Source organism: Phyllobates terribilis, unplaced genomic scaffold (assembly GCF_046119375.1).
Source record: "Phyllobates terribilis strain yellow unplaced genomic scaffold, ASM4611937v1 Scaffold_7__3_contigs__length_470593459, whole genome shotgun sequence".
Taxonomy (NCBI): domain Eukaryota; kingdom Metazoa; phylum Chordata; class Amphibia; order Anura; family Dendrobatidae; genus Phyllobates; species Phyllobates terribilis.
Genome location: NW_027362767.1, coordinates 235945347 through 235957626, shown reverse-complemented (window position 1 = coordinate 235957626; position 12280 = coordinate 235945347). Strand labels below are relative to the sequence as shown.

Below are 12280 nucleotides of genomic sequence, written 5' to 3'. Positions count from 1 at the left end.
AGGAGTCAGAGTTGGTCCATTTTATACCGACTCCAACTCCACCAAAATGGGCTCCGACTCCACAGCGCTGCTGTAGACGCCACATCTTTTCCACTCGTTCACAATAGACGTCATAGCTTTTGTCATAAACAAGTGGTGTCGGAAATGTTAATGTTAAATGATTTGTCCATTTATAGGTTCTTGTAGAATGGAAACAGAAGTATGAAGAGAGTCAGGCTGAACTGGAGGCTTCTCAGAAAGAGGCTCGCACCTTGAGCACTGAGATCTTTAAGATGAAGAATGCTTATGAAGAAGCATTGGAACAAACTGAGACCTTGAGACGTGAAAACAAGAACTTACAACGTATGTCTATTTCTCAAACCTGCTGACCTGATCATGCATTTCCATTAGTTACATTCTTAAATGTGTAATACAATATTAAAATCTACCATAAATGTTAGCTACATAAGAATGCTCTCCATTGCGGTGTCCACTCTTTAGGGTTTTCTATTTCTAAAGAGAGGAAATGACCTCAGTTCTACTTAAAGGTCTGGTCAAAGGTGATTTGGTTGGTATTTTAACTTATCAGTAGAGTTGCCTGTTTACTTTCTACACAAAACACCTATTCTCTTTTTTTTTTCAGAGGAAATCTCAGATCTGACAGAGCAGATTGGTGACACTGCAAAATCGATCAATGAACTAGAAAAGGCTAGAAAGCAGATTGAACAGGAAAGGAATGATCTTCAGGCTGCTCTGGAAGAAACTGAGGTTTGAACCAATTAATTTTCCTTCTATGTTATAATATATTTTATTTCTGCAGTCACGATTCTTTAAAGCTAAGGGTTATTCCCAACATTGAAAGTTATCACCGATCCCCAGGGTAAAGGATAACTTTCTGATCAGTGATAGTCAGATATCTCTGCCAAATAAATGAAGCCGTGGCACGCATGCCTGGCCCTGGCGTAATTCCGATGGGGCCTTTCACAGCCTTATTCTTGGGATTGTGAGAGTGTCAGTGGTAGTGTTCATAGGTGATAACTTTCAATGTTGGAAATAATTATTTAATACCCATTTTAATTTGCTATACAATGCATTGACATGTCTCATTTTTTATTTCTGATTTCATTTTTAAAGTGTACCTGTCATTTCAGGTCACTAGCTTTCTGCTATGCAGACTCCATCTTTAAGGTTCAGTTGTCTCTGAGCTAGCAGGTAGACGCCAGCTGCTACAATGTCCCTAATACACTGCACACACAGAGAAGACCTTGCTCTTGCTCCCTTATCTCTATGTAGCACATTCTCAAATGCATGACATTATACAGCAAGACAGATCAGTGCATAATCACTTCTGTTTCTCTTCAGCAGCTCTTTCCTCCTCATCCTATCTCCATAAACGTCAATGGGCTGTATGTAACCTGACACCACAATGTTTGAGGGTGAATGATCAGATAAATGAGGAAAACACCACTTAAGGGTCAGTTCTGCTCTGCTCCCTTATGCAACTTATCCACTACCATAGTCCCACTCAAGTGAATAAAGGGTAGGTCACTCATGGTAGTGTGCAATCATGATTACCACTCCTATAGACAGTATAGGACCGGTAACCATGATTACACATTACCGCTAGCATAGACCCACTCAAGTGAATAAAGTGTAGGTCACTCACGCGCCAACTGCTATATTCATGCAGGACTTTATTTTCAGGACCGGTGGGGATCACAGAGGTCGGACCTCCAAGGATCATACATTTATCAAATATATTGTATATAGGTGATAAATATTATTTTCTGTAAAGCCCTTTAAAAGGCAGACACTGGATGATTTTCTCCATAGACTTTATCTAGTTGGTGGATCTACTGAAATGTATTGCTTACTGTTCCTTTTTTAATTACATCTTCAAAGGGTTCATTGGAACACGAAGAATCGAAGATCTTGCGTGTCCACCTTGAGCTCAACCAGCTGAAATCAGAAATAGAGAGAAAGACTGCAGAGAAGGATGAGGAAATTGAGCAGCTTAAGAAGAATGGACAAAGAGCTATCGAAACCATGCAGAGCACTTTGGATTCTGAAATCAGAAGTAGAAATGAAGCTCTGAGGGTTAAGAAGAAGATGGAAGGAGACCTGAATGAAATGGAGATCCACCTAGGCCATGCCAATCGACAGGCTGCAGAGGCACAGAAGCAGCTAAAAATTGTCCAAGGGCAACTGAAGGTCATTTATCATTTAAATGCTATCCAATTCAAGCTGTATTTGGTAGATCTCATATCTATCAATTTAACATTCTTTTTTCTTCCTGACAGGATGCTCAGCTACTATTTGATGATACCTTGAGAGGACAGGAAGATTTGAAAGAACAGCTTTCTATGATTGAACGTAGAAACAATTTGCAACAGGCTGAAATTGAGGAGTTCAGAGCCTCTCTAGAACAGACAGAGAGATCACGCAAACTGGCAGAACAGGAACTTCAGGATGCCAGTGAACGTCTTCAGCTTCTCCACTCACAGGTGTGATCTTCAGCTGATGATCACTGAAAATGTCTAGAGCCAAGCATAATTATTTGTTGTGTGAATGGCCAGTGAATTTATCGAAATCATGAAAAATATTAGATAACGACCTATCTTCTTTAGAACACCAGCCTTATTAATACCAAGAAGAAGCTTGAAAGTGACATCGGTCAGCTCCAGAATGAGATTGAAGAGGCTGTTCAGGAATCTAGAAATGCCGATGAAAAAGCTAAGAAGGCCATCATAGATGTAATGCTACTATTTCATTCTATCACTAAGCATCAAGCTCTTTGATGATTGACCAGATATATCTTTTATTAATTTGTTTCAAGGCTGCTCTCATGGCGGAGGAGCTGAAGAAGGAGCAGGACACTAGTGCTCATCTGGAAAGAATGAAGAAGAACCTGGAACAGACAGTGAAGGATCTCCAGCACCGTCTGGATGAAGCTGAACAGCTGGCACTGAAGGGAGGCAAGAAGCAGCTCCAGAAACTGGAAGCTAGGGTGAATACACTGCATACAGTATTTGGTATGATGTTGATTTCATAATTGTGAGCGTTAGAGTAAGGTCAGTTTCAAACATCTGAGATTTATTGTCAGAGTATGGACCAAGACTGAATGTGTGCCTCCTGACCCAAATTCAACAGCATCATAGGCATGTATGAGTTGAGTTCGGGCCAGGAGACCTGCGTTTGGTTCAGAGATTGCTGTCTGAATGGACCATGAATGTGGGACATGTGAAACCAGTTCAACACTTGTAATTTCAGGTCCGTGAATTGGAAAATGAGTTGGAGAATGAACAGAAACGAGGTATTGAGGCTTTCAAAGGTGTTCGGAAATATGAGATGAGAGTGAAGGAATTGATCTACCAGGTAAGGTACCCTGTTTTTCAGATTACTCAAGTATTTGATCCATGTTAATGAATTAACCTATTAATCTATCTGAATATGACTTATACCCATTTCTATTTTTCACCTAGACTGAGGAAGACAGGAAGAATAATCTGAGACTACAAGACCTGGTTGACAAGTTACAGTTAAAAGTTAAAGCCTATAAGAGACAGGTTGAAGAATCTGTAAGTTGAAATGCTTGTAAATATATTTGTCCTTGTAAATGAAAGTTGAGTGATTGAATGTGATTGGAAAGAGAAGGAAATACTATAGTCATTAGCTTATGCAAAAGTATTCCTTTCAGCTTTGATTTCAGCACTTTCGGGTAGGCCTCTACTATATATTTTGATCTCCACATTACAGTTTTTGCCAAACAACTAAGTTATCCCCAGCGATTCAATGGTTTTGGAACCCCGAGATTGGGGCTCTGCATCTCAGTCTTGAATGGAGCCCATGCTCTCCTTCATCATCAATGAGACAGCTAAAAAAAAACAAATATATTGCGTGTTTTCTCTGGCAGTCCTATAGACAATGAATGGACTGGATGTTGAGCATGTGCACCTTCATTAATGATAATGTACAGCCGCCCCATTCTTGGTGTTCCAGAGTTCCAATCTTGTGATGGCTGGCGTTCCCAGCAGTCATATGTCCAGTGATCAAATTATCCCCATTCTATAATTTTTAAAGAAATTCAGCAGTCCCACACTGCCTCTAATGTATGACTAGTTCATACTCTTTCACGTTATTCATAAAACTGCTGGTTTGTATGCAATTTACAGTATATTCCTCTATAGGGATTAATATCCCTAACGGCAAAATTCTACTTAAGATCATGTTCATATATGTTCAGAATATGATGTGGATACACCACAAATAAACAGCTGTTTACAGTACCACATACTTACAGCAGATATTCTAACCCGAATCATGCTCATTTTGGTGCAGATTTTTGCCCCATATAATTCTTTTTAATCTATCAGGGTGAAATGAGTAAATAACACATGAAGATTTGTTTTGCGGATTTGGCATTTATTGCAACTTGTGGACAAAGCCTAAGGGGTCATTAGAACGACTTATTGTCAATGTTTTTCTTCAGGAAGAACAAGCAAATTCCCTTCTGAGTCGCTTTAGAAAGGCTCAACATGAGCTTGAAGAGGCGGAAGAAAGAGTCGACATTGCCGAGTCCCAAGTGAATAAGCTAAGGGCCAAGAGCCGTGATGTTGGAGGAAAGGTAACGCAATGACAATATCGTTTTAATTGTATATCGTTATATTGTATATTTTTTTATACGGATAGCATCTTTCAGATTGGTTCTAGTTCCCATGGGGGTGCTCACAATATAAGTTGCCTATCTCAGACATGCACACACTACAGCCAATTAACCTACCAAAGTTTAGGAGTATAGGAGCATAGCATACAAACCCTGGGCAACTATCCTCGGTCAGAATGGCAACAACACTGTATTTATAGTTTTTGTAACTTTTTTTTCCTTTACAGAAAGAGAACAAAGAGTGAACACCGTAATACAAATATTGGAATCTCTCAATACTGCAACGTATTATCCCCCAATACTCATTTGAAAATAAAATATTACAATTCTTTACTGGTCTCAAGTTGCATTTTTAATAAGTTTATGTCTATTTCCTTTTGGTTTAGCTCAATAGTTTATGGTAGAAAAAAAGGATGTAGTGGGCACCACAAAAATATATACATCAAATGAAAAAAAATGTACTATAAGGACTGTGCAAAAAAGCTCTTTCTTGAGCTGCACAGAAAAGAAGTGCACACCCAAACATGGGTCTGACCAGGCACATTTTCAGTTTTTTTTTCATACATTCAGTTTAAAGAGCTTTAAAAAATTTTCTTGTTCAGGTATTTAAATAATTTTTGCATCTTTTTCTCATCACACATGCAGCACCATTTTCATGTTATTTTGATATTCTCTTATTTTTCTGCCAATATCAGGCAATACCGGTTGGAAAATATAGTCTTTCACATTTTTTTTTATAACCACAAAGGACTAATGAAATACAAATTTTGTTTCCCTTTCCATTACTGTTATTTTTATGTATCAGACAGGTTTTATTTATTTAGTTTTTTACAGGGGCTAGTAACCGTGGTGTCGCTTGGCAGCGACATATTTTCAACTGCTTTTTATTATTATTATCTTTTTACCTTGTTTTTCCTTATAACTGGGACTGGTATGTTAGCCCCAGTTACAGAAGAAATGCAGCCTCCTGGCAGTGCCTGTTGCCGCTTGGCCGAGGCAGTGCTGCAGTGCTTCCAGCTTCCAACTGATGTAGTCATTTCAGAGATGGAGGCTGAAGATGAGGAGGAGGTGCAGGAGCTGTAGAAAGTGGGGGCAACCCTGATTGACCCAGGGCCCGCAATCCTCGGCGTCAGGAGGACGTGTTCCGTCCCAGGGTCTGACTGGGTCCCGGCTTCCACTATGTTAAGTGTGCCGTCAACGAGATGTACCGTCCCTGCCCACAAGCACCTGTCCACGTGTCCGTGGTTAGGTGGACCTTCTCAGTAACTTTGTTGTTGAGGGCACGGATAATGTTCTGGGATACGTGCTTGTGTAATGCAGGGATGGCACACCAGGAGAAATAGTGGCGGCTGGGGACCGAGTACCGAGGGACGGCCGCTGCCATCAGGTTGTGGAAAGATTAAGTCTCCACGAGCCTAAAAGGCAAAATTTCAAGTGCAAGCATTCACAAAATGTGAGACTTTAGTAGTGTAGCCTGTGGGGCGTTGGTTGCGTATTTGCACTTGCGTTCAAAGTACTGGGGTAGGGACGAATTAACGCTGGCTGGGACAGGGACGCTGATGCTAGCAAGTGTGCAACGACAAGTGCAGGGTGGGAGGCATCTTCGCCTGCGCCATGGACAGAGGATTGGCGTGCACGCACAACAGTGGAACAGGCAGTGGTGTCACCCGCAGACACTATTTCTGGACCCTGGCATTCGGCCCAACTAGTCGGTGCTTCGCTGTCATGTGCCTGAGCATACTGGTGGTGGTCAGGCTGATAGTTTTGCTGCCCCTGCTGATGCTGGCATAACAGGGGGTGCAAATGGCCTTTTTGGGGTTATTTGGACAGTCTTTAAAAAAAGGCAGACTCTGGAAGACCTAACAGTTGTACTGATAACTTCCCTAGTGTTGGTGTTCCTGGAAGCAGTTACCTGCCTTGTGTCTGTGGCCACCCCATTGCTTGTTCCTGCCTATTGTGGTGCTACGCCTTCCTCACACCTTGTGCTGCTGTCCTCGCTATGCATGTCACCTTGCCAGGTTGGGTCAGTGACTTCATCGTCCACCACCTCGTCTTCCACTTACGCACCCTGGGCCTCCTCCTGACTTGGTGACAATTGTGTCACATCATCATCATCCACCTCTTGCGACAGTTTCCCACCGCTGCCTTCATGTTACCGTGGCTGCTCAAATATTTGGGCATCGCTACATGCGATCTCCTCTTGTCCAGCTTGAAGCGGGAGGGGCGAGAGGCCCGAATCTATAAATGGATAAGTGAACAGCTCTTCGGAGTGTCCAAATGTGGGATCAGTTGTCTCCGGGCACTCGGCATGGTGGGAAGGAAGGAGGATCAGGGTGAGGAATATGTGGCGCAGACTCACAGCTACTGAGACTTGACCGTGTGGAAGACAGGGTGGTGGTGCTGGCAAACTGACTGGAAGCATTATCTGCTATTCAACCAACAACCTTTTCACACCACTCTGGCTTCAAGAGTGGTGTTCCGCGGCCCTCTAGTAATTGGGACAGGGAGGTAGTTCGACATGATGTGGGTGTTTGTTGTGCTCCCTCAGCAGGCACAGTTTCTTGCCCACGGCCTCGCACTCTGCGTGCAGCATCACCATTACGTCCACTTCCCCGTCCCTTGCCATGCGCCTTGACCATTTTAAATGGAGTGTACTATTTGGCCTGCTCCACAAAATATCTGTATTTTTACCGCAGTAATATGGGATCAAGTGTGATGACCACGGTTTTAGGAAGTGACCTTATAAATGTGGTATTGGTTAGTGACCAAGTGTGAATAGGTTCAACAAAACACAGCTGTCTGACTTTAGATGGAGGGTAATATTTGGCACGCTCCAAAAAATATCTGTATCGTTACAGCAGTAATATGGGATCACATGTGATGACCACGGTTTTAGGAAGTGGCCTTATAGATGTGGTATTGGTCAGCGACCAAGTGTGAATAGGTTCAACAAAACACAGCTGGCTGACTTTAAATGGAGGGTAATATTTGGCACGCTCCGCAAAATGACTATTATTACCGCAGTAATATGGGATCACGTCTGATGATGGAAAAGTTTCTCTGCTTCCACAATACAGCAATGCGAATAAAATCAAAAAACTCTGGCTGTATTCTGTTAACAAGCAAATAGAGCAGTAAAATGGTGAACTGTATTGCTTTTTAAGCAAATAATCAGGATTAAGAGCAAAAAAAAAATAGCCCTGATATGTAGGGCTATGGATATCTGTAACAGCAACAGCAGACAGAACGTGCAATGAACCCTATTGTGCTGTATAAACTGTCCACAAACCCTGCCTGCCTAACTCATGCTATCACCAGTAATATATGCAGCTGGATTAGTCCTCTGAAGGACTGTTAGTTCAGATGGATATATACCTTGCTGTGGAATACCTATATCTAACTATTAAACCGCCAATTCTGTCCCTCACTCAGCAGCACTCTGCCTGTCTGAAGGGTAGACTGTGACGAGCATAGGGCCACCAGGTCTTATATAGAGCCGATGACTCTATGCGGCAAGCCAATCACTGTAATGCTACAACCAACATGGCTACAGCATTACAGTGAGTGGCAGGCAATCCCTGCATGTTAACTGGCTGTCTAAAGAGCGCCAAACATGCGGGGCGGGGACCCGAGCTCCTGCCCGAGCATCCCGGAAATACTCGCCGAGCATCTCGAGCAGTGAGATGCTTGGGCGAGCTCGCTCATCACTAGTTTTCATGACAAATTTCAGCAGTTGCTCCATCTAGTGTTCAAAAGTGGAAAATATCAAAACGCTTTAAATTATTTTTCATATTTTATACCTACCAGTAAAAAAAAATAATATTTTTTTTATTAAAACATTAATACTTTACATTTATTCATTGTTGAATTTTTTTTTTGATGGCACATTCCCTTTAAGACAGTGGTTCTCAACTCCAGTCCTCACGACCCATCAACAAAGCATGTTTTCAGGATTTTCTTAGTATTGCACAGGTGATGGAATTATTACCTGTGCAATACTAATGAAATGCTGAAAACATGATCTGTTCGTGGGTCTTGAGGACCGGAGTTTAGTACCACTGTTTTAAGACTTTTCAATCGTTAGGTGCCCAGTAGTGATGAGCAAGCACTAAAATGCTCGGGTACTCGTTGCTCGGGTCCAGCAAATTGGACAGCTCGAGTGTTTGGTCCGAATAACGAGCCCAATGAAGTCTATGGGAAACTCGAGCATTTTCCCGGCAGCTCCCCCCGGCGGTCTGCAGAGGGCCTAAAAATTGCCCAAATCGATGGGAACAGTGCTCAAATGACATGGGAACAGCATGGGGAAGATCCCTGGAAGCATTTCTGATTCCCAGGTCAATGCTGTCAACAATGTTGTCAGAGGTATTACGCCACTTTTACGGACTCACAATAAAACATACACAAACTATACCAAAATGGATTTTCCTGGGAAATATGTTAAGGAACATGCTTTCCAGGGTAATGACTTGTATATAAGGCAAAATAAATAGCCAAAAACAAAAATACTCCTCCACACGTAGTGTTTTTCATAAGTTTTTTGCACTTTTGCATTGCTTTCAACGGTGAAAAATACATTTACCAGTAAATGTCATTTTAGCATTTTACAACTTTATCTGGCCATGTGGTGTGTGACACATCATCAGACACATCCTGTTTCATTCATGAAGGAGGGATTGTGAAAGTCACAAACACTATTTTTACAGCCTTACTATTCTTAAAGAGCCAGCAGTCGGCTATGCTTTGTTGTTCCCATTATTAAAGAGTGGGTCTCCTATACTGTTATTGCATATGCAGTGACTGCAAGGGCTGCCAAAAATTTGGACGCAACCCAATACCCCGTTGAAGAGGCATAGAGGAGGGTCTCAGTAAAAAAAATGTTCCCATTATAAAGGAGTGGGTCTCCTATAATGATAATGCCCATGCTGTGACTGCAAGGGCTGCCAAAATTTGGGGAAAAACCCCACTAACAATTTAAACACACATAGAGCTGGGCCACAGTAACGACATGTTCCCATTAGAAAGGAGAGGGTCTGCTATACAGTTATAGAGTATGCAGTGGGTCTAACGGCTGCCAAAATTTAGGAAAAACCCCACTAACAATTAAAAGACACATAGAGCTTGTCCACAGTAATGACATGTTCCCATTAAAAAGGAGAGGGTCTGCTATCCAGTTATAAGGTATGCAGTGAGTGTCAAAATTTAGGAGAAACCCTACTAACCCTACCCTACTAACAATTTAAAGAAACATGAAGCTTGGCTACAGTAATGAGTACGACATGTTCCCATTAAAAAGGAGTGGGTCTCCCATACTGTTTGCCTATGGAGTGAATGCAACGGCTGCCAAAAATGTGGAGGAACTCCAATGCCCCTTGCAAGAGACGTAAAGGTCGGAGGGCCTCCTGAAAACAATGTTCCCAATATTAGGAAGTGGGTCTCCCATACTGTTTGCCTATGCAGTGAATGCAATGGCAGCCAAACATTTGGAGGAACTCCAATGCCCCTTGCAAGAGACGTAGATATGGTGATATGGTAGATATGGTGGTGATATGGATTAGGATGAGGAGAAGGAGGCGGACAAGAGCAAATAGACGTAATCAGGAAGCTTATACCCATGTCTGGGTGTGAAGACAGAGGTGCATGGGAATAGAGTTAGACCTCTCCAAAAAAAGACAGTGTATTTGAGTTTATGTTACGCTGCTATCATTCGGTCGTGTTGAGAAGTCTGGCCCAATCCAGCCCTTGTTCATTTTTATAAGATTCAGCCTGTCAGCATTTTCAGTTGACAGGCGGATGTGCCTATCTGATATAATTCCACTGGCGGCACTAAAAACCCGCTCTGATAAAATGCTAGCGGCAGGGAACGCCAGGACCTCCAAGGCATAGAGAGCCAGTTCATGCCACATGTCCAGCTTGAATACCCAATAATTATAAGGCACAGAGGAATCACGGAGGACGTTGGTACGGTCAGCAAGGTACTCCCTCAGCATCTTCCGAAACTTTTCCCTTCTTGGAAAAGTACCCCGCACCTCAGGACCTGTGTGATGGGAGGGTCAGAGAAAACTGTCCCAGAAATTTGACAGTGTTCCCCTGCCTCTGCTGGATTGCATTTGTGTGTCTCTCGACTGTGCTCCTTGGTTGTCCAACGAACTGTGACCTCTGCCGCCAAAGTTTTCAAATGGGAATTTTTAAATTAATTCCGCAACAAGGGCCTTCTCACACTGCACCATTTTATCAGGCCTGTCCTGCAAGGGAATAAGAGACAGAAAGTTCTCCTTGTAGCGTGGGTCAAGAAGTGTCACCAACCAGTAATGACTGTCACCCAAAATTTGGACAAAGCGAGGGTCACGGGAAAGGCAGCATAACTTAAACTTAGCCATGTGTGCCAGACTGCTAACAGGCAAGACTTCCGTGTCCTCACCAAGAGGACGACTGACCATGCTCTCCTCATCCTCCTCCTCCTCTCTGTCCTCAGGCCATCCACGCTGAACAGACGGTATGACAGTTGTGCAGGTAGTACTGTCTATAGCACAGGAAACTAGCTCCTGTTCTTCCTCCTCCTTTTCCTCATTGTCACCCAATCCACGTTGGGATGGGATGAGATGAGGCTGGGCTGTGTGGAATCACCCTGTATGGTTCCTTGCTCCATTGCATCGTTCTCTGCCTGCAATGCATCCTCTAATTATGAGCAGAGAGCGTTTCAGAATACAGAGAAGCGGGATGGTGACGCTAATTATGGCGTCATCGCCGCTCACCATCTTGGTGGAGTCCTCAAAGTTTTGAAGGATGGTACATACACTACCGTTCAAAAGTTTGGGGTCATTTAGAAATTTCATTATTTTTGAAAGAAAAGCACATTTTTTTTCAATGAAGCTAACATTAAATGAATCAGAAATACACTCTGTACATTGTTAATGTGGTAAATGACTATTCTAGCTGCAAACGTCTTGTTTTTATTGCAATATCTACATAGGTGTATAGAGGCCCATATCCAACAACCACTACTCCAGTGTTTTAATGTTACATTGTGTTCGCTAACTGTGTAAGAAGGCTAATGGATGTTTAGAAAACCCTAGAAAACCCTTGCACAAGTATGTTAGCCCAGCTGAAAACGGTTTGGCTGATTTGAGAAGCTGTAAAATTAACCTTCCTTTGAGCTAGTTGAGAATCTGGAGCATTACATTTGTTTGTTCTATGAAACTCTCAAAATGGCCAGAAAGAGAGAACTTTCATGTGAAACTCGACAGTCTATTCTTGTTCTTAGAAATGAAGGCTATTCCATGTGAGAAATTGCCAAGAAACTGAAGATTTCCTACAACGGTGTGTACTACTCCCTTCAGAGGAGAGCACAAACAGGCTCTAACCAGAGTAGAAAGAGAAGTGGGAGACCTCGCTGCACAACTGAGCAACAAGTACATTAGAGTCTCTAGTGTGAGAAATCGACGCCTCACAGCTCCTCAACTCGCAGCTTCATTAAATAGTACACGCAAAACGCCAGTGTCAATGTCTACAGTGAAGAGGCGACTCGGAGATGCTGGCCATCAGGGCAAAATGGCAAAGAAAAAGCCATATCTGAGACTGGCTAATAAAGGAAAAGATTAATATGGGCAAAAGAACACAGTCATTGGACAGAGGAAGATA

The 12280-nt window shown here is 42.6% G+C and overlaps 1 protein-coding gene and 1 long non-coding RNA gene across 2 annotated transcripts in view; one reads left to right on the top strand and one right to left on the bottom strand.

Annotated features, from left to right (window-relative positions):
• LOC141154237 (myosin-4-like) overlaps positions 1-4887 on the top strand; it is a 55291-nt gene extending 50404 nt beyond the window's left edge. The window contains exons 30-39 of the mRNA XM_073639836.1: positions 177-342; positions 623-747; positions 1882-2190; positions 2280-2483; positions 2607-2732; positions 2816-2986; positions 3250-3354; positions 3462-3557; positions 4469-4603; positions 4870-4887. Coding sequence (XP_073495937.1) covers positions 177-342; positions 623-747; positions 1882-2190; positions 2280-2483; positions 2607-2732; positions 2816-2986; positions 3250-3354; positions 3462-3557; positions 4469-4603; positions 4870-4887 — 1455 coding nt within the window. The remainder of the gene's footprint in view (positions 1-176; positions 343-622; positions 748-1881; positions 2191-2279; positions 2484-2606; positions 2733-2815; positions 2987-3249; positions 3355-3461; positions 3558-4468; positions 4604-4869) is intronic.
• LOC141154239 (uncharacterized) overlaps positions 1-12280 on the bottom strand; it is a 39766-nt gene that overhangs the window by 11495 nt on the left and 15991 nt on the right. The gene's annotated exons all lie outside the window — the stretch shown is intronic.